The 22231-nt window shown below is 39.3% G+C and overlaps 1 protein-coding gene across 1 annotated transcript in view; it reads left to right on the top strand.

Annotated features, from left to right (window-relative positions):
• The window catches only part of N (neurogenic locus Notch protein), a 116566-nt gene that overhangs the window by 34835 nt on the left and 59500 nt on the right, over positions 1-22231 (top strand). The window contains exon 3 of the mRNA XM_074123704.1: positions 21069-21346. Coding sequence (XP_073979805.1) covers positions 21069-21346 — 278 coding nt within the window. The remainder of the gene's footprint in view (positions 1-21068; positions 21347-22231) is intronic.

Genomic DNA, 22231 nt, shown 5'->3' on the forward strand with positions numbered 1-22231 from the left:
AACCAAGTTTGGTGATGAAAATCGCTGCTCGAAGAAATCCCTCACTTGCTTTCATATACACACAGTCAAGGACCAATTTGTAAATCCCTGTTTTTATTCTCAAGAGACCTCAGATGAAAACTCAAGTTGGATTACCTGCAGGATCGCTGGACTCCCTGTTAAGGGTTGAGGGAAGACGGAGTTTAAGAGAAAATTGGGGAAAATGGTAAACTCGCTTTTTCACAATCTGAGATGATATGAACAGTATTACATTATGATGTAAACAAGAGTGGCATTACCACGGAGAGATACAACGTGTTGTACATGACGAGGAGGTAGGTTGCTTCAAGGTTACAATGTGCGCGATATCTGATTGGTTTGGCCAGAGAGGTGAAAGGTTTTCATGCTTGTAAACTCTCCTAATATTAGAATAATGGGAACTTATTATCTCTAGTGTGTTTGTTTTACAAAATATTCACCTCCGGCTATGGCCGTGATGTGCACTTTCGCAATAACTACTACCTCTAGATCAGCTGTGAGTCAGGGGTTGTACCTACCTTCGGAACGGACTGTGTTACCACAGACCTCAACTCTCTTCTGACAGTTGTGATCATTTCTAGATGGAGGAATCGAGACTTATGCCAAGTTGGTAGGGTCAGCGGAGTAGGGTGTTACAACTTAACCTTCGGTTATCGCAACCACAATGACTGGAAGTCAAACTTAATGGAGGCGAAAGAAGGGGTATTTACTGCCTGACCCATTAGTGATAAAACAAAAAATAAACTAAATCAACACGTCGAAGTGAGGTTTAGTTAGTTTCTAGAAACATTAGAATGATCAGAGTGGCACTGACTGGAAGTCCCGCTCGTTTGTCATCGCAGATTACGTTTATGTCTGATGTGGGCCGTATTCAGCGCGGGGATCACATCGGGAGCAAAAAGAAACATTTGACAAAGTGATAAATATTTTTAACAATTTATTTGAACAAACATTCTCTTCACATCTTTCAGAGTACTTGTTCTGTTCATTAGAAATAAGCAAACGTCGCTAGTTGGATGGCGAAAGCTGACAAAAAACAAAAATAATATTTCTTCAAATTTTTGTTGTCTTTATACTTTAGTGAAAGGTCTGCTTCTGGAACCGTCTGTATATTTCTGAAGACTGGCGTTTAACCAGTGTAAGAAGACGGTGTTGCAAAGAAGGAGGCAAATGTATGCTGGACAAACTTACTGGAGGACTAAATGAAAATGAACGTTTGGTTAAATTTGTTTGATGTATTTATTCAGTTTGTTTCACGAACAATCGTTGACATCACATCCTGTTTGTGAACTCAGAAATACGCCCTGGGAAAACAACTTGATTTCCTTGCTAGATGGAACTTGCAACATTGTCCTGGAGCTTTGGATGGAAAAGTTCCTACAAGCGTCTACCAAAACTATATTGAGTTTTGAAATTAAAAGTTCGTCTTGTTAAAATCCATTTTTTTTAACTAAATTTTTGGTTGCTACTGTTGCTTTGCCTTCTGACAGAATGAAAGGCCGATGTTGCAATTTGCAGAGTTATGCCCAGTGGTTGAAGAACGCCAAAATTGAAGCAGTTGCTGCTATTAAAGGTAAGATAGGGTGAGCTAAAACGCCCAGATTCAGACTTTGTGGCTAGAATTTCATGCAAATTAGCTGGTCAGTAGCATAAAGAAAGAGGATAGGACCTACACGGTGCATGTCTGTCTGTAGTTATGTTCGACGCCCACTGCGCTCGTAAGATCGCCCACTTCTTATTGGCTGTTTGGTCAGCTTTGTTGCAATCTCGCTGGCCGAGAGACAAGTTTGTGCGATTTATGGTTCAGGTAATCACTGTTGGTTTTGCTGTAGACATTCTGCCAGACCATTACTTCCTGACACGCCCTAATCTCCACAACAGTTCGACCATCTTTTTACTTGTTATCGCTGCACAGCTAAACTTGTCTCTCCTATCTTATTAAACCTGATAGTGATTAAATATTGATACCTCTTCTTCTTTGGCTAAAAGGTCTTCGAGTTCTTGGTCCTGTTGGCTCTCTCTCTCACGCAGTCTTCTCTTACTAATGCTATCCTCCAAGTACTTTCCCAGTCACCTACTCGTACTATCCTCCTCAACCTAGCTCAAACACTTAAACCTATACTTAAGAAAATTCTTGATAGTTTTCGAATCCGAAGACTTTCTGTAGAATTCAAAAGCCATTTACCTGACGGGAATGTCATTTATGACCTTTGCCTTCATTTTGGTGGTTAAACCGCGCTCTGTCTAGATATACGAGGGTCGTTTGAAAAGTCCGTGCAAAGTCAGAGAGATAGCACTACTGGCGCGTATCGAGGTTATGTTTAGTTAGTAGCATCTCATGGAAGAACACACACCAAGTTTCAGCCAGATCGGTCTATTTCTTTGTGTTTGGCATTCGTTTGAATCGAGGAAGTCGAGTGATTTTCAAAAAATGGACGAAAAAGAATTTCGTGTGTTGATTAAACACTACTTTATGAAAGGCAAAACGCCTCAGGAGACTAAAGAGAAGCTTGATAAACATTATGGTGACTCTGCACCTTCGATTAGAACAGTTTATAAGTGGTTTCAAAATTTTCAGAGTGGCCATATGGGCACAAGTGACGCTGAACGTTCTGGGCGCCCTGTTGAGGTTACTACTCCAGAAATCATTGATAAAATCCATGATATAGTGATGGATGACAGAAGAGTGAAGGTGCATGAGATTGCTAGTGCTGTTGGCATCTCGAATGAACGGGTAAATAATATTTTACATCAACATTTGGACATGACAAAGCTATCCGCAAGATGGGTGCCGCGATTGCTCACGCTTGACCAAAAACGAAATCGTGTGAAGTGTTGCAAGGACGGTTTGCAGCTGTTCCAGAAGAATCCGCAGGACTTTAAGCGTCGTTTCGTCACTGTGGATGAAACATGGATACATCACTACACTCCTGAGACCAAAGAACAATCTAAACAATGGGTTACCAAGGGGGAATCTGCGCCAAAAAAGGCGAAGACCGTTCCTTCGGCCGGAAAGATTATGGCGACTGTCTTTTGGGATTCGCAAGGAATAATCCTCATCGACTATCTGGAAAAGGGTAAAACTATTACAGGAGCATATTATTCATCGTTATTGGACCGTTTGAAAACCGAGCTGCAAGAAAAACGCCCACGATTGGCCCACAAAAAAGTCCTTTTCCATCACGACAACGCACCAGCTCACACCTCAGCAGTTGTGGTCGCAAAATTAATGGAAATAGGGTTCCAACTCGTTTCACATCCCTCCTATTCTCCAGACTTGGCTCCCTCGGACTACTATTTGTTCCCCAATATGAAGAAATGGCTGGCGGGAAAAAGATTTTATTCAAACGAGGAGGTGATTGCAGAAACGAATGGCTATTTTTCAGACTTGGACAAATCCTATTATTCGGAAGGGATCAACAAACTAGAGCAGCGTTGGACGAAGTGTATAAGCCTAAAAGGAGACTATGTTGAAAAATAAAAAAGGTTTACCCCAAAAAATTAAGTAGTTTTTATTTTTGCACGCACTTTTCAAACGACCCTCGTAATCCAAGTTCAATCTTTACCATCGATTCTCTAGTTACAGATCATTTCTTTGTTTTAGACTCATTTATTTTCAGGCTCTCTTTCCTTCATGTCGCTTCAAACTCAAGTATATTCCTGCGGAATTGCGTAGTTCCTCCCTACATCTATGTTAAAAACTGGAATTGGTCTAGTCAGAAGGAATGGAAATAAGAGGAAGTCACATGAGTGTGTAGCACCGGGATAGTTTTCTCATTCACGCAAAGTGGCGCGGCTAACTTTGGTACTTTATTAACTAGTATCAGTACATAAATTAGAAGAGATTCCAGCAGTTCCAAAGGTAGGATATTAGGTGCACAGTTAGTGTACGGCTGTTATTGTAGAGGTGTAACGTGAAGAAGAGTATTGTAGAGGCGCTGCTGGCTGAAAGCAGACTGTGTAAGTGGCTCGAGTTACGTAACCTCTAGATGGCAGAGGCATGCGGGCTGAATCTCGACAGACGTGGGAAGGAGCCTGTTCTTTGTGCCAGGACCAGTTACTAGCAGCACAGAGCCGCTCCCCAATTCCCAGCGAGAAACCTGATAGCGCTTTGGACATCTGCTCTTCCAGCAACAAGGACTTTCGTAACTATTTACTGCTCATTCATATATAAACATAGGTGTTGGATCTAGGAGCGTATCCTGGAATTTTTACCCTTACAGAAATTTACAATCGGCCAGTTTAACAAACTTTACCAGTGGGTAGCTGAAAACTGTTTGAACGAGGATTTCAGCTTGCGCTGTTTCAGTTACAAAACAATTTCGGCTAAACTTTGTTGTAAGAAGGAACTCTTAACTTAATTAAAACTAAAAACTGCACATTTACAATGGTTGCGAGGCGTTTGAAGAAGATGAATCAGCCTGATTCTGTTTGAGAGATTTAGCTCCAGGAAAATTGAAGCTGCCCAGCGGTGTCAGTTCGATAACAGGAAAGCGTGATTTTGAAGTTCCTCTTTACTGAATGCTTGGTTCAATTTCCTCTTTGCGTTTGATGCAATGTAAGTGCAGTGCTTGTAGATCGAAGATTGTGTTCGTGGCTTGTTATTGTACCAACAATAATTAATGGTGTTTTTTTTTAGTAAAAATGTGTAAAACCAGAGAAATAATCTGGCAGCTCTGAACTGTAAATCAAAATGTTGGGATAATTGGCACCCCAGGAAGTCGCAGCGATCGCCCGGGAAGTAGACACAATCTGTCTAGCTGTAATGTTGCTTTGTCTGGATGAGCAGGATTATAATATTTCTGCGTCCTACGGGCTCTCTACTTGCGCAGACAATCTATTGCTGCTAGTTTGTGGAGTACCATCTCCTATGTCGGCGCAATCTAATCCACTATGTAGTTAACACCCTAAAGTACGCAAAGAATTCGACCCAAGGTGGTATTTACCTATTTATTAGAAATATAAACAAAATTTGCACATAGTCGTGTGAGTGGTGGTGCTGTTGCAGGAAGTCGAGGCTCATAGAAAGTTCCGCTGGGAAATCAGTGTAGACTTCCTCTTACATCATTCCAATCGGCAATTAGACAAATTTTTTACGTCATAAAATTATTAATAAACCATTTGTAGGCCTCAGTTGAAGAAATCATTTTGTCACTGTTTGAAGAAAAAAGGATTACGTGAGTTGAAGAAATGTCACAAATAATCTCTCCTACACGTCTCCTTTTCATTGTGAGCAATCAGCTGTCCAAACTCTAAGAATGCTGGTCAATTCAAGATTTGCCAAATTATGGTCTTAGTTTTTAATTTGATTCTCCCCTTGGTGATTCATCTGTTCTGTTAATTGGCAAAATAATCACCAACATACAGGAAACTAAATTTCCTTATTAAAGATGAGATGGTATAGTAATGATTAGGGAACGGATTCGTATGTATTTACATATTTTTTTCTAGGCAATTTACAGACGTTTTTCAACTAGAAGTATTCATACTGACACTTTTTAAGCCGTTTGAGTCTACTTTTATTTCACATATTTCCACATATTTGGATGTTATCGCATATTTATACATATTTGATTAAAATAAATAAATATTTCTACATATTTAATCAAAATATGTACATATTTTTTCATATTTTTCATTTTGGGCATATTTTCATAATTGGGAGGTGGTTGACAGGAACTGTGAACCACAGACTGTAGGGCTGTGAATCACAGTGGGTACAATGGTTATTGTAATTTACACAGAATGCTGCTAAACAGTGACGGGCACTTGTTAGTTCTTTGAAGTTGTCTGACGTTGTCTGTTCTTTCAGCTCGTTCGTTGAAGTGTCCAATTCATTTCGTTCGGTCACTTAGTGTATTCTTTTTTTGGGTGAAATGCCACGAACATCGGCCTCAAACAAACAACTGGTTGCTAAATATCTTCGCGAGTTTCCAGCAGAACTTTTTCGAAGTGATGGAGACATTTTGTACTGCACAGCTTGTGACAAGCGCGTTTCTTGCTCTCAACGTTCCCAAGCCACCCAACATATGGCCACCGGATCGCACATAGAGAATAAAAACAGAAAGAAAGAGAGGACGTCCTATCAAGCCTTCCTTACATCTCCATCATCAAGTAAGTCTACTCTGAGTACAGATCTGTGTCGGGCTTTGGTTAGAGCAGATATCCCTTTCCACAAACTTAAAAATCCTCATTTCAAAGGATTTTAGTCGTTACAAGTCCATCTTACGCCCAGATCGTCGTCACTTTACGTTCCAACATTTGAAATTTCATGTGGTTGCAAACAATTTCGAAGAGTGAAGTTTTCAAAATTGAAAATTTAACACATCTTTTTATAAATAGTAAAAATGTTCTTTGTTGTATAAATATCATTATAACTTGTAGAAACAAATTATTTTGTTCCTAATAAATTATTATAAATTGTAAAAATGTTCTTTTCTTGTATAAATAATTATAACTTGCCAAAAAATAAAAAAAAAAAAATGTCCATTTTACTTAAATATTCCAGAAAATATTTTAAGAAAATCACATATTTTCCACATAATTGACGAAAATAAATGCATATTTTAATTAAATATTTGGCATTTTTAAATACATAAAAATCCGTTCCTTAGTAATGATAAAGAAGGCGTTTTTGACGAAAGGAGCTATCTCATATCTGCCAGTTCAGTTGGTACCCCTGTGCAGCATTTTGGGGACTTCATTATCACGACTAGAATTATGAGTCTGAAGAAAAGCGAATAACCGTTCTCGTAGACTGTCTTCCGAGTTTGTGTTTTTTTAATTTCTTTGCTGTCTATTTTCATTTTCTTATCTGTTTATGCGCAGCTGAAGAAAATTTACGAGCATATAAAAGATAAGTCCATTTAGTAGACAAGTTTGGTAGATATTGCTAACAGTCTGGCGAGGATGGAGGTTACCTTGTTTTTAGATAGCAGTTATGTAGAAGTAGTCCTTAATAAGATATCTGAGAGTTGACTTGGCAGTTGATATCCATGTATGGCAGATGTTCGTGCTGGCTATCTGGAGAGTGTAGAGTCACTCTGTCTCTGTCCCTTCCAGCGAGTTCCGCTGGTCCAAGATGGACACTGCAAGTGGCCGCTCTGTGCATTAACATACACCACAGTGCCTGCAGGTATTCCTAATTCTGAGGCGCTCCATGGATTGTTGCCCCAGACTGATCCTGGCTGCACCCTGACACCCCCATATAAAGCTCGAAGACATAAAGCCACCCAATATGGTGTTTAGTCTTTGTATTTGCCATTATAGAATCAGAATCCTGCTTCAACTAGGCAATTTTTACAATTAGTTGGTCGCTAAATATGGAAATATTTGTGTGATCGGCCGCCATTTTAAACTGGCTCGCTCACCAACTTTAGACGCTAGATTTACCATAGTCAGCTTGTTACTGTTCTCATTTCAGAGATCTCCAATAGGAACGGTGCAGCTGTATGTACGTTCAGATCAGTTCGCAGACGTGTTCAGAATAGAATTACTTCTCCGGTGCTGCAATTCATCGCTTGTGCGCTATCCACTTAGATATTGTTATATTGCAATAATAATTCTGTCAAGAACACTCGTACGACCTTTTCTTACAACAATTCTTCGTGGAAAACTCGAATTTTCTTCAAACGGTGACGTCATTTTGTAAAGAAAACACACTCTGAAGGATATTTTTAATTCAGGTGCAACTTTCTGAAAAATATACTAAAACTAGGCGGCCATTTAGATATCTTTTCAGTCGAATTATTAAATCTAAGGAGAAAATTAATATAATAAAAAAATATTTAAATGGATTTCTTTGCCATCATATTGAAAATATTCTCTGGTTTAGACCAAATTTCAAAGCTAGAGAATTTTATTTAGCTTCAAAGGAACTGAGCAATATTATCAATGACGCCACACATTCTAGATCGTAAATGACAAATAAGGATACGTTTTTAACCTCAAAATACTTGATACCAATTAGCGAGCTCTACTAGTCTGTCTGTACTTTATTACATTTCCAACTTCCGCCCCTTCATCTCGTTCGCTCGCATTTCTTCAGTAATAAATAGCTAGTAACAACCAATTCAATGATTAGTGTGAAAATCTAATTAGTAGGTATATCTTCTAGAAAAAATATATTATGTATTTTCTTAGTAATGAGGGTGTGCGAGTGCACGATTGTCAGGCCGCCGAAGTATGCGGAAGAGGAAATAACTTAATTTATTCTTAATTAGTTAATGAATTAAAGAATTAAAGTCTATGGAGTTTTGCTTACGATTCCATTTCATAGTTGCAGTTTAACAAAGACAATAAACGCTGCCTAAGGTTTGTAACCTGAACGCAGTAAATAAATAATGGTCAAATGTCATTTGTCAATAAAAAGGGTCAAATAAATATTGCGGAACTCCGGACAGCATTTCACGTAGACGCCACTTTCTGGAAAATCTTTAAAAAAATAGTAAAGAACCTCTTGGGGCCGTGGTACTTCCGGTGGAGTGACTTTGACCGCTCTTACCCTTATGTAGTTACTAAAGAACCAAAAAAGGATTTTTGATCGCACTTTCCATAAGAGCTCAGTTTCATTCTAGTGCCCAAAATCTACAATATTGGTAATTTGGAACATCTACCTGTAAATTGGGCTTCCTATGATTTCTTTGTCTTGGAAATCTTTTATTTTGCCGCTCCTAAAAAAAAAAAAAAAATCGCATTCAAGGGAGTTCAAAGCTCCAAGTAATACTTCCTCTTAGGCTAACGGTTCGATGAAGAAGCCTGGAGTTAATGGCTGCGGCTTGTTGGGTGAAGTTGGGATAAGCGACCTGCGTGACTCCTGAAGGTAATTAAGCTGGAGATGGTACTGCAGCAACCTGAGCACGACACACATACACTCACACTGCTCTGTGTCACCTACAGTACACCACATTGACAACACTCTCTTCCGCCCTGATCCCGGGGCTAGCCTTTCTTTCCACTCAGTCCCGAAAAGGTACTTTAACTACACTTACTTTGTAATTGGGAAATTTTTCGTCAAGAGCTACAATCAGGATGAAGTGAATGCACCCAATAAAGGAGGTAATCGCTGGTGAACTGGCAGAGACCTCAGAGATTTTAAAGGGTGGTCAGGTTGTAAGAGCAACATCTGGCCGGCCGTTCTAGTCTCTCGCATACTTCCCATTCAATGCCAGACACCTCAACTTTCTTATTATTTTCCTTGCATTTGTGATTTATTTCCGTTTAAATGAATTCCGAATGCAAAGCAATCAATCACAGCTGATTATTATTACGAAATATTTTTATTTAAAGCGAAACACCTGCTTGTAAAAGGCCATCTGCCATGTGTGCTCGCAATCAATAACTCGCTCTTTTTAGAATGTTCTATTTCTCCCTGGAACCCTCTCGAACTTCAGGGGTTTTTAAAATTTAAATTAACTGCTATCTTCCTTTCGTTTCCAATATCTCTAGCCCGTAAATATGCAAATTCTCATAGATGCCATTGTGTAAGCGAAATGTAGTTTTGTCGGTGATTTAAATAATATCGATGTAATACTGAACTTTGACTTGAATTGAAATCACAAATCTCGTGACAAGACTAAACTCAATTAACATCGAAATGAGCAATTTGCCCGAGTTTACGATCGTTCATTCACTTCTTTCAACAGGAACAAAGTGTTTATTTAAACGAAATTCTCATTTAGAAATTCAGCCATTCATACATTTCGTCATTCATATCTGTCGTAGTGCGCATGATCTTTTATATTCCTGACCAGTTTCGGACTTTCATCCATTGGCAGAGGTTTATTATCAGCTGGATGTAGAAATATGTTGCCGGAAAAAACGAAAAAATACGTATCTCGACGGATAAAATTAACTGTGTTATCCAGCACTGCGACGGAACTAACCTCATTTTCAATTCGTTTGCTTTCTTTTAGGATAATAATAGACAGAAGAGGGAAGGGATTAGCTATGCGGTTAGCGTACTGGATTCCCACGCGGAGGTCCTGAGAGTTCGAATCCAGCTGCTTACCCTTAGATTTTCTCTTCCTAGGAGCTTCTTACAGCTCACTGTCCGGTGATGGACAGTGTTGTCTGTAACGAGAGAACACTGTCCGGAGGCCGGCAGTGCACTGAACAAAGCACCGGGCGACAATAACCTTAGATGTTGCCGCGTCTTAAATCATTAAAAAAAATAATAATAATAGATAGGAAAAAGCTCGACCAATGGTGGTGATGGGCAGAAGGAAGGATTTGGCGCGAAGAATTCCCTCAGGGTAGATGGTATCGGTCAAGGTTATTGCCTCGATGAAGAGCGTCGAATTCTAGCAGCAGGATAAAATCGGTGGACGTTTATTCACTCCATGCCAGCGAAACTTGTGACCATGCCAGGGATTACGAGGGAACCCAGAATTAAACATTTATAACCTTTAATTGATCGCTGAGACGTTTTTCTCAGGTGTTTGAGGGAAGTATTTGCTCTAATGGATCATTTGATCTAAATTTCAAGCACAATTCCTAACGAATATCTTAGTGTTCGTTTTTTTGAAACGACCGACTAAATAGTTAGTTATACAGTCGGAATACAGGGTGTTTAGGTGGTATTTGTACAGCAAGAACCCTTCAACTATCGATTAGTAGTAATAGATGAGCAAGAGGGTGAGCAACATCTGCTCTAATGGGGTTACTCTAGGGCAGTGTGTTCCTCAACTGAGCATCTAACTGCAAGTTCCGCTTTGTAGCTGAGAGCGCGTGCAAGAGCGTAGTAACATTGTAGCTAACATTGGACAGTATTGCACAACCACTTACCAAATGGTTGCGATCAGCCCTCAGTGATCATTGAGAGAGAGACAAGTGGCTCTGGCCGGGGGCGGATCTAAAAGTGGCTGCTGAGGGCGTACAGCTGCACAGCCTTCTTGTTTTCTGAAGTCTCACATTTGTTCCTAGAGACTTCTGTTTTCCACGGCCGTTCCAAGTTCTCTCACTAGGATACGACCAGCCTGTCAAAATGAAGTTTTCATTCACAGCATAACTGTTCCACAAAAAGAAAACTGTAGAAAAAAAAAAAAAAAAAAAAACGGTCTCTCACGGACTTTCTCTTTAAGAAATTGAATTTTCTTCATAGTAATAAAGGAAATCCTAATTGGCCCCTTGCTTCCGAGTATTTGGGTGGTTGAATGCTCGCTCGAACGGTTGTGATAAAAACGTGTGTATAGAGGAGGTTAATCCGTGATCGCCAGCCACAGCATTCAGCATTACAGCTGTAATTAATTTGATATTTTCTCGACAAGAGATTCATTCATTTTCCTTAAACCTGTTTCCCCTCTCTCTCTTTCTTCTTCTTTCGCTTCTTTTTTTCTTAAATGTAAAGTACAGAGTTTCGAGATTTAAGTAATTATTTTCGCTCGCTTACAGGAAGTAGGGAAACTATTGCGATCGTTTCTAATTATTGAAATAGAATTTTCTCTGGTAATATTCGCATTGGAGGACGCTGGCTCAAAAAAGAAAAATGGCCGTAAATGCTATATTTCGAGTGATGCTACTTTGTAAACTTAAAAGTATTAGTGAACTTTTTGCCTTTGACCTTAAGTTTTCACCCACCGATTGCACACAAATATTTCTCTTATTCCAATACTTCTTTGGAAATAAAGCGCTCCAAACAATTACCACATTGTCTTAATCAGGGGGGAACACGGAACGGAGCTCTCCCGGGAAATCTAAAAATCCATCATTTGCTCTTTGGGTCAAAACATAGTTTGAGGTAAACTATTTAGATTGGTAATGAGGGAAAATCTTTGTAGTGAGGAAATTGCAGGAAATTTTTTGTAAAATAGTTCTTTTTGGGATTTTTAAGGGAATCCGAGGAGTTCGATTTGATTGGGAGTACAAGCTTTTAAGAAAGGGCAGAAAATTCGAGTGTTCCCGCAGTGGTAATTCTACTTGGACTTAATATCCAATATTTCTGGCGATTTGTTTGCATGATGTTGCTAACGAACCTCAAATATATCAGAACAAAGGAGAAAATAACAAATCGTGGGAAAAACATGTTGGTCTATTGTTTGTAGTTTCCTGCAGGTGCAGGAACCAAGTAAATTGTAGTTTTCTTTTTGTTCAAGTTACGTTGTTATTTGTGGATAGTATTTATGGGTGAAGGGCGACTGTTTTTCATTTGGGCCCGAAGGAATCACTGAGGACTGGACAGGCTCCAGAAGAGTTTACAAAGTGATGTAGTGAGGTGAGAGCAGGTCAGTCAACACAACATCACTAACAAGTGGTAGATAACATAGCGCTGCCTCTCTCAATCTGCGGCCAGTGTAGGTTGGTAATACTGTGGGAAATGTTGGCCACAATGAGTAATTAAAACTGAGCAGTGCTCCCCCCTCCACTCCCGGGCGCTCGCCCAAACTTGATTTTAATACAAACGTCCGCATCACAACTTCTGCCACGCAATATTAAAAATAGCACCGGAAACTTTTGCTTTTCAAATGTTGATTTCACTAAAAACTATCGACATAACAGCAGCAATACTTTGGCCAACTGCTTCCGGGAAGGTCTGTGCCAGCCACTTCCTAAATTCTAAATTGTAAATTTTCTTTAATCACAGGCTGTTTATTAACTGAAAAGCCGTAAGTTTACTGCTGTCCGAGAGGAGGCAACTCTCCCAAAACAACCTAAAATCAATTTTGATAAAGTGGATGATTCATAACATCATATTCTTTCTCAATCGATTAAAGTGAATTCGATTGTGAAGGAATTTAGCATACCGTCATTTCTTTGATTTTATCCGTAGCCGTAGCAACCATTTTTATTGTATCTTTGATCGGTTTCGTATTTTCGACCATCATCGAATGTAGATGAATTAGATTGGTGTAAAGATTCCAACTTCACTTACTTTTCCGTCTACACTTGCTGATGCAGTCTACCTCTGATGTTGGATGAAAATGCGAAATCGATTAGAGGTACAATACGCATGCGCGCTACGGTAGACAAAACCATAGATATTAGCCAGCACTGCCAACCTAACCATATTTAACAACAGTCCGTCATTGGTTTTACTGAACGTGAGAAGGTTGGATTTTGTTTAGGCAGGGTTGCAGGTAAAGAGGACTAGAATGTTGCCCTTTAGTTCAACAGACAGCCACGCCCTAGGTACTGGTCCTCAGCTTCACACATTCTTCAGAATTCCAAAAATATTTTTTCCAATCCCAAAATTGCTTTTCCTGAACGTTGAATTCATAGATATGGTGATAGTTATGTTATCCTTATTGGTAAAATAATCGACTCAGCCAAATACCATAAAATTATTAGAACACCAGCTCTGTTCTGTAACTTTACACTCTTGGTACATCGATTTCCTTCTAATTTTTCAATTCTAGTAAAGCATTAGAATTATTTGATATTGCACCACAGTGGAATTATAACTTGTAATGAATGAAAAGGGCATTTCTGAGGGCTTCAGTTCTAGTTCCCTAAGAATCCCTCAAAGTCTCAAAGAAAAGTGTTAGCCTTGAGCTAGCGGAAATAGAATGAAGGAAGTCGTTGGAAAGATCTTCAAGAAATCAATTCACTTCCGGTAGATGGATTTTGGACCAAACTTAAACATCGGAAACGATAACGAGCCAAACCGGAATGTTAAGTTTGGGTTTTCTGCGATACTCCGGGAAAGACATACACATGTATTCAGTGCATTAAAAAAAAACAACTGTTCAGACAACCCAAGGTATTTATTCCAGATGAAAATCTAGGAATAGGGGCTCTTGGGAGGAGTAGAGCAGGAAATATCAGAACGTTTGCTGTTTCCGACTTCCCAGTAACCGGAAGCAGGGTGATTGAGTGAGTTTCCTGTTGAGTTTTCAGAGGAAATAACATCCTCCTCCCTTTAACCCCTGGCAAGTGATTCCTTTGCGCATGGCCTGTTTAGTCTTTCATTTTGTCTAGAGTTTCCTCACGAATGTTTTCCTTCAATTTTCTCTAAATTCACTGTTTACTCTTGCCCTAAAGTCGTGCTTGATGCCCTAAAATTGTTTGACATTCTTGAATATTCCCAATGAAGATACTGTGAAGATTATATGAAGGCGAGCCATAGAGCGGTAGATTGGTTCACCCGTGGAGTGAAGGTGGACCTACCGTGACTAACGGCATTAAATAATCATATTCAGAGATGATGCGATGTAGTGACTGTAGTAGAAAGAGGGGTAGATCTAGTCGGGAGAGCCTCCTGGAGCGAACAGAACTCTCTCGGTTATTACAGAGAACAAGGCTATACAGCCTCCAGCGGAGATAAGATCTGAAGTTATGTCCTACCAGTGTTACAGAGCTGAAGTCACATCCTAGTCAGCGTTATATTTCTTCTGTCAGGACGGGGAGCCCTGTGAACTGGATGCCTTTTTTGCCTTCTTCAACTGTATACAAACATCCTGGTACATGTTCCTCTATGTTCCCTTAATAATAACAACCTCCTTACACGGCTTTCTCATTTCTAAACTTAATTTACCCATAAAGCATTGAGGATCTTGTAATTTTCAAAATTGTGATTTCACTAGAAGTTCTTATTTTTATGAAATGCTGTACATTTGTATTTGCGTGCGTACGGGTGTGTTGGACTGGATGTTTTAAAAACGAATTAGTTTGAAACTTTGACGGAGGGAACATGGGTTTTACTTGGGTTCTGGTGGAACTGTGACGTCACACAACTCCATCAGCGTCATCGTATTACTATCTCGGATTCTGTTATTGCGAAACTCTCTAATATTGAAGTTAGATACAGATACAGATTTCTACTTTCAAGAAAATGTAATCACGTGAACTGACGGAGAGAGGAAGTCGTGATTTCTGTCACTAGACTGGTTTCCGTTGGTGCAGACAGAAGTCAGGCATTAGAAGTTGATTATCTTGCGCAAGTTTTAAATGGAGGAATTAGTTGCAGTCGTAGCGTATGGATGTGTACACAATGGAAAATTCATTCTTACTCATGAAAATTCATAACGAATAGTTGCGATATTAATAGTTTGGGTAAACAGTAATTAAGTGTGTGAGTGTGTAGGAAGAACGCGAGCTAGCGGCGGTCCGTGGGCCGAGGATGATTGCCATTTTAATGGTACATTGTTCGCCGCTCAGCGGACGGGACCGGCTTCTACGTGACCTGCATCTCCGCATACTCCCACACTCTGCATCTTGATGCTTTTGGTCCTGCCGACAATACTGGCACAAGCACCCCTCTAGTCAAGGACTATCGGTAATATATACTGTGAGTCTGTTCTTATATCCGGACATAGTTTGTTAACCATTACAGTGCAGCAACTTAAACCTTTATTTCTGCGAGAAGACCATCTTAATCTTTACCTTGCTATTTACACTATTTAACTGAAGAAAATTTGACTTTACAAGCGCAGTAAGAGATAATATTCGTGTGGTCCAACCATAATTGTCACTGCTGCCTCAAGTTGGCCAAGTCGCGTGAAATTTCAAGAGGAATATGGGGATCACAGAAGATAGGAAATCAGTGAGGGCGATGTGTTCTTGCAGATGTGAAGGCGATGTGGTGGTGTTCGACTAATAGTGGGTTATAGTCCTGGGTGATTAATAACGTGCCGGACTGAGCGGGGCTACACAGAGCTGCAACATCATGCTCTGTAGTAATTGAATAGAGTGACTGAGTTGGCTTAGCAGTTAGCAGATCTCCGACGGGATAATGGCGCTGACTCAGCAGCCCTGATACCTCCTCATCTAGTCGACTTCTCTCTTTTAAGTCGGACTTGAAACTTGTTGCAAACAGACCAGCTGATTTCTTACAACAAGTAATGCTGTAAATTAACATTTGAGAACTTCAACTTCACTTCCTGGCTGGGGGTAAAGCACTCGCATACTTTAATGGTACTCTGAGAGTCAAATTCTCTTCCAGCGGATTTCCAAACAGTTTAACAATTCGTAGGAATATACCAATCACACTTCCTCATTAGAAGGAACTGTAATCCTTAATCCTTCGAATCTTTAATCGCTTTAAGACGAACTTTCTAAAAAAAGTGAGTCAAATAAAAGTTATCGAGCTTCCTGAATTAATGTGTCAAATTTACTGGAAACCAATGGAGCCACATTCCAGAAAAATCGTATAAAAATTAAGGAATTCATTGAGGAAAGTGGTTCTTCCAATTGTCGGGTTTCATTTAATTTTCCCTTAGGAATTTGGGATTCCGGAGCAGTTGATGACGTTGATTACTAGTCTTTGTGGGCGTGGCCATCTTTTGTATCGTAGAACAATAAAACATTCTAGTCTACCTGCAGCGATACCTCATCACTATCCTCTCCCATCAACTGTTCGTTTGAGTAGAAAGAAATATTTCAGTTATATTGTAATAGTTTGTGTTAGATGGGGGAACCCCACTTCTTCTTTTTTTTCATTTTTTATCCAACTGGTTTTATTGAACCGATCTGCTATATACGTATTATATCCTGGATCTGCTAACCTAACTGTGTAACCTGCGGCCTTTAGGTATGTTCTCTGTTTTAGGCACCATTTTCCATTAAAAAGGCAATCCGCCATATTAACATCACAACATGGCGGACTCACTCCTCCAGACCTACATCTAAGCAGATTAATGATTTTCCTTCCTTGTCCCAAAAACCATACAAATCAAAACTAATTTTCTTTTTCCCAGTAGCATTAATAAGGCAAACCAATAGTTATGATGATAATTGTGGTTATTTTCATTTAGAATTTTTCATTGCTTTTTCTGCTAATTTATCGAATACCTACGGAAGAAAAATTAGTAAAAAAAATCTTAACTATATTTTTCTATGAAATAAATAGGGTTGAATAATTATCCAATCAGAAATGCAGAGGTGGAAGTGTATGAAATATGGGCGGTTGGATTAGCCAATCAGAAGCTAGAACTGTCATGGCGACCACAACCCTCCTACCGAATTGCAATGGCTGCCAGTTGGAATGTGCTGTGTGTTTCTTTACACATATACTATATTATATCGTTGAAAAAAGGCTTAGTTTTCTTTGAACTTTGCTTTCACAAATTAGGCTCATCATTTAAAAATATTGATCTCGTGAAGAGCCCTTTTCCGAACAATTTATTGTTCTGCGAAAATAAAAAGAATGCTTGTATTTCAAGTTTGTTGGAAATCGTATTCTGTGTATTTAGGAAGTGGCTGGAAAACCCTTTTCTCCGTATTTCATTACCCAGCGCTCAGACTTATACCTGTAGAATTTAATTTCACACATATTTCTTGGAGAGAAAATAGTTATGGAATGTTCTGAGTTCTGAGTGTGGGGTTCGATAAGAAAGGAGAGAATGACTGGTAGATCTCTTCATAAATCTTATCCCGAATCTTCTAACTGCAATCCCCACAGAGTGATGAACACTTTCTGTTTAAAGAGAATTCATAGATTAGAATTACAGTAAGAGAAAGATGAGAGAATGTCCGAACATTGAAGGAGCGTTTCTTGCCGGATTCGGGCCGATTTTTACCTGCGTTATTTTCACTAGACTTTGACCATGATCATGAAATAGCCGACATCAAACATCATTAGTCTGTGAGGTAGTCTATTAGTAATTTTGCATCAGAAATGATTAGCTACACCGTCTGAAATGACTTCTGGCATGAGAGGGGTGCTCAGGTTGCTGAGTTTTGGTTGTGAACCCTTCAACATTGTTACCAATAAATATTTAGTACAGATTAAGTACTTTGTTTTAACTCAGAACCCCGGAAACTCAAATAATTAGAAAGTTGGGTGCCGGTCCCTGATGGATTTTACACCTTCAAGTTGGGGGGGTATCAGCACTGATTGGCGGCATGTCAGGTATTCCAGATCAAGCAGGTCGGTGAATTAGTGTTGGCGGTTCTATTAATCACCTGGCCGAAGTATTTAACCTAAATCTATTGGTTAATGTCTCGCCCAATCCTGCACTTTCTCTTTAACTCGCTTCCCCCCGGCCCATTCTCGAAACACATTAACCAATATTTAGCAATGCTCACTATTGAAGGCTGTCATTTAGCTGCCGTCAGAATTAGTTCCTTCAGATGAGAGAACTGTTTATCAGCTCGCGATGATCTAACACCATTACTGGACCAGTTACCAGTAATGGTGTGAACTCTGTTGTGTAACTTAGCGGCGGCTTATAGACTTAGTGTTGGGCGTATTTGGCACTTGGCAGACACATCTGTCTTAAAATACGCTACCATTATCTGGAAAAGCAAAGCGCGAAAATTTTACATTCTTCTATTTCTAAGGAATTGACTTTTTACAGGAAATAAAAGTGCAGCGAAGAAAGTTCTGAATCTGAGTATTACGCTTTAGTACTGATGGTACCAAGTTTTTAGACGGAAATCTCTCTACCTTAAGTGCGAATTTTCTGTAAGATTTTTCATTTTTTAAAACCTTAACAATTTTCTTTAAGCTACGTGTAACTTTACTTCCTTTCACTTCTATCTAACGCGATTTCCCGGAAATACTGTTTTTTCGCAGTCTTTTATTTCAGAGCATAAAGCTAATATGTATTGTGGTACTGGGTTCGATTCCCGGTCTTAGGCCTTGGATTTTATTTAATGGTTAATAAAAGAAATTTACAGTTAAGTATGTTTGCTAGTCGCCTCCGTCCACGACATCTAATTTGGTAGTCGGACGTTAAGCCCCGCCTGAAAAATTAGGCGATTACTTTACTTTACTTCACTTTACTTATTTCAGAGCAGTACCCCTTTGAAGTACTACTTCTGACGAGATACAGTTCCACCCCTACAGGACATCCAGTAATAAAAGCATGGTTAGAATTTCAAATTTTAAGAAAATTAGTCAATCGGTAAGCAGTAAATTTTATTTTTAACTGTTTTCCGTAACAGTTTATTGGGTGAGCGATAGATGTTACTATGAAAATCGATTTCCGAGTTTAACATTGGCGCAGGCCAGTCTAGTTACCAGTTTTAATGGCTGCACGTCATTTATGACTGGCCCATCGGTTAAGTAAAGTAGCCCTCTACAGTATTGGTAGCGGATTTTGGTGAATAGAGTTAGTTTATCAATGGGGGAGGGGGGTAACAGGAAGTTGTGCTGTTTTCCAGAATCTTCTCTTGAAAGCGTCTGCAAAAGTTTTCTCTAAATTTGTGATCACTTGGTGTACAATTAACATTGATGTGGATAATATTATTTCCGGTGCGTTTGAGGTATTGGGTTAATTTTGTTGTCGTGCTCACTACGTCAGAGAGCGAGCGAGAAGCAGGTATTTCTTGCTTCATAGCCAGATATAGTTACCATCATCCCTAGTATGCACAGTGACTGTAGTAAGCAAGCGGAAGTCTCTGATGTGTTTCTGGTCAACCGGAAACTAACAGATTAATATTGCGGCTGTTAAACCGACCGAGAGATCCAAGTCCATTAACTTTATTATTGTTTCAATCAGTTATTAAATGGAATAATAATTGATTAACCCTGTGAGACGATGCATCCACTTTTGAAGATAGATCTCTGGTTTATAGAGACTCAATTACAAACAGATAATTAACTAGGCTGTTATAACAATTCAATTATTTATTGTAGTTAATCTTTTTATGTTTCCTGTATAAAGTACGCTTGTTTTATTCCTTTTATTGAAAAGCTCCAGCTCAAGCTTTTAATTCGCTCACCAGAAATGATTTAATTATCAGCAACATCCACTCATCAGGAGAGATTGGAACGAAACTGTCGTCACTTTATTAAATCTACTCCATTTACAGACAAAGTTTAAAGTGAATCTTTGTGCTATTCCAGGTTGTATCTTAAAGAAATGAAAAGTATTATGTCACAGCTGGAATAAGTATTTTAGAATTACTGCAGACGGCTAGAGGAAGTAATTGCGTCCAGAACTTTAACGCCCAAACTGCATCTTCTCAGCCTAGCGATTGCGCCATGCAGTCAAGTAGGATATGATAGCCATTTTCTTCCACCTCTAGGCGCAGCCTCTCTGGTTTAATCAACGCCATTCTTTTTAGAGAAGATCGCCTATAAATCTTAGTCAGTAAAACTTCTCTCTCTGTTCAACTTCCAAGGCTTTTCGCCATTCATTTCTGCATATCCTCGTAAGTTTCAGAGGCCTTATATTGCTGTCAGTGATTGCAATGCAGTTTAATTGGGTAAACGACTTTTCTTCTTCTTCTGTCATAGTCTTCACAGGGATATCGTCGTCTCAGTGTGCCGCCTTCTAATATGTTATCCCGTGCACTATATAACAGAAATAAGGATAGAATTGACCCGCAATTAGTTCTGATAGGACTACTAGGAGGTTTACAGTTTAACTTGACCGACAGATGCTCCTGGGATCAACTTTTAATGGCCACGACCTCCAAGAACTTCTTCCACATGGATTGCCACCAACTATGATAGCAGACATCCCAGACTAGAAATCTAGTCCCTAGTACCATGTCACCACTAAAGTCACGATAATAAAGGGACTGGAGTTTTGTAGAGAGTGCTTACTTCCTTTGTGAACATTAACCACCGTCTACTTGCTGATCTAATTCTCTATGAGATCTTCCAGCTCCAGATCTCTCTCTTATGTAACCAGGTTATTGTGGGAATACACTAAGTATTTCCTACAAACGAATAATTCCTCTTGTTTTTTTATGTAATATTGAAAATGACAAGTAAGATAATAAATGTGTTACGAATAGAGGGGCTGTTATGATGATTTAATCACATTGGAAAAAATATCCTCTAAAAGACTTCAGTGAACACTTTTTGGTTATGAAGACTGAACAAAAAGGTTTCAAATAAGATGATTGGCAGACAAAGTATAAGACATTAAGACATATTAAAGGAAGGATCTTCAAAAAGCTCCCTCTCACTTCATCTGCATAAGGAAGGTTCAAGGTTCAATCGGTGAAGTTGGGCTTATCTCCTTAAAGTGCCTGGCTTTACAATTTTCGGGCCGATCATAATGTTAAAATAAGTTTATTTATTTTGTCTAGAGTTTATTTCTGTTTATGTTTTTTAATATGCCGGTTACATGTAAATATGCGACTATGCATTTCACACTTTCTATTTCCCATTTAATTTTCTTAAGAAGTAATTAAGATATGTTTGTTTTCTGTTACAGTTGCACCAGCATGCACGTGGGAGAGTACTGCCAACACCTGAATCCCTGCCACACCGGGCCGGGTCCACGATGCCAAAATGGCGGCACCTGCAACGTCAGAACTTCGCAGACCCACGGTCCGCCGAATTTCTGGTGTTCCTGTCCTATAGGATATTCAGCGTCTTTGTGCGAAATACCCATCGCGAACTCGTGTGATTCGGGGCCATGTTTAAACGGTGGTACGTGCGCACTGCAGAGTCTCAGTAAATACACATGTGCCTGTGCGGCCGGCTTTACAGGTGAGTCACAATTTTATCTTCCTGGTGTTCAGTTGGGTTTCTAGTTCGTCATTTCCAGATGACCTCTTCGATTTTCTCTTAAAAAAATGTTAATTTCAATTCTTTCTCTGATCAAATTCCTATTTGGCTATTCGAGTGATCATTGTAAAATGTAATTATCACTGCTCTCCTTGAATCGTAGTCACAGGAAGCCGTAAGAGTGACTTCTAAGCGCTGAAGTTGGCGGAAGTGGCACTTTTATGTTGCCTCCCTGTTAAATATCTTGCCTACCTTAAGTTCTTGGAGCCTACAGAATTTAAAAATCGTGTAACCTTGTCATCATGAGTCGCTACGTGCCAGTTCCAGTCGCTAGACTAAGGAAAGTGTAAGGGTTACATTTCTTGAAGTGTTGGCCCTTTAATAGTTATTATTTATCAACTGATCGACACTCCTAGCACTAAATTCCAGAACTTCACCAACCAGAGCACTAAGTTCTTTGTTGGAACTACCACCAGGTTTTGTGAAGGACTCAGAAATGATTCACTCATTAAGCCGGACATCATCATACATTGCAGAGATTTCACTTACATATTATCATGCAGACAGCATTAAGTGAATCATAGCAAACTTGTGTCAGTACAATGCCACCTGAATAATTAAATTAGCAGGCTTGTCCACGGGACATATTTTTCTGTCCCATCCCATCCCATCCCATGGCAATTTATGCCTGTCCCATCCCATCCTATCCCACGGGATTCCCATTGTAATATTAATACCTAGACAGAGCCTTTAAAAAATCTAGGAAAACCTGAATTATTCTTTAGACTCGAAATCCTTCTCATAGCACCATGCAGTTACATAGATGATGAATGAATTCCATTTTGTTGCACTTACGCAACTGCAAAT

Source organism: Rhodnius prolixus, unplaced genomic scaffold (assembly GCF_049639745.1).
Source record: "Rhodnius prolixus isolate KJV_2025 unplaced genomic scaffold, Rpr scaffold_1, whole genome shotgun sequence".
Taxonomy (NCBI): Eukaryota; Metazoa; Arthropoda; class Insecta; order Hemiptera; family Reduviidae; genus Rhodnius; species Rhodnius prolixus.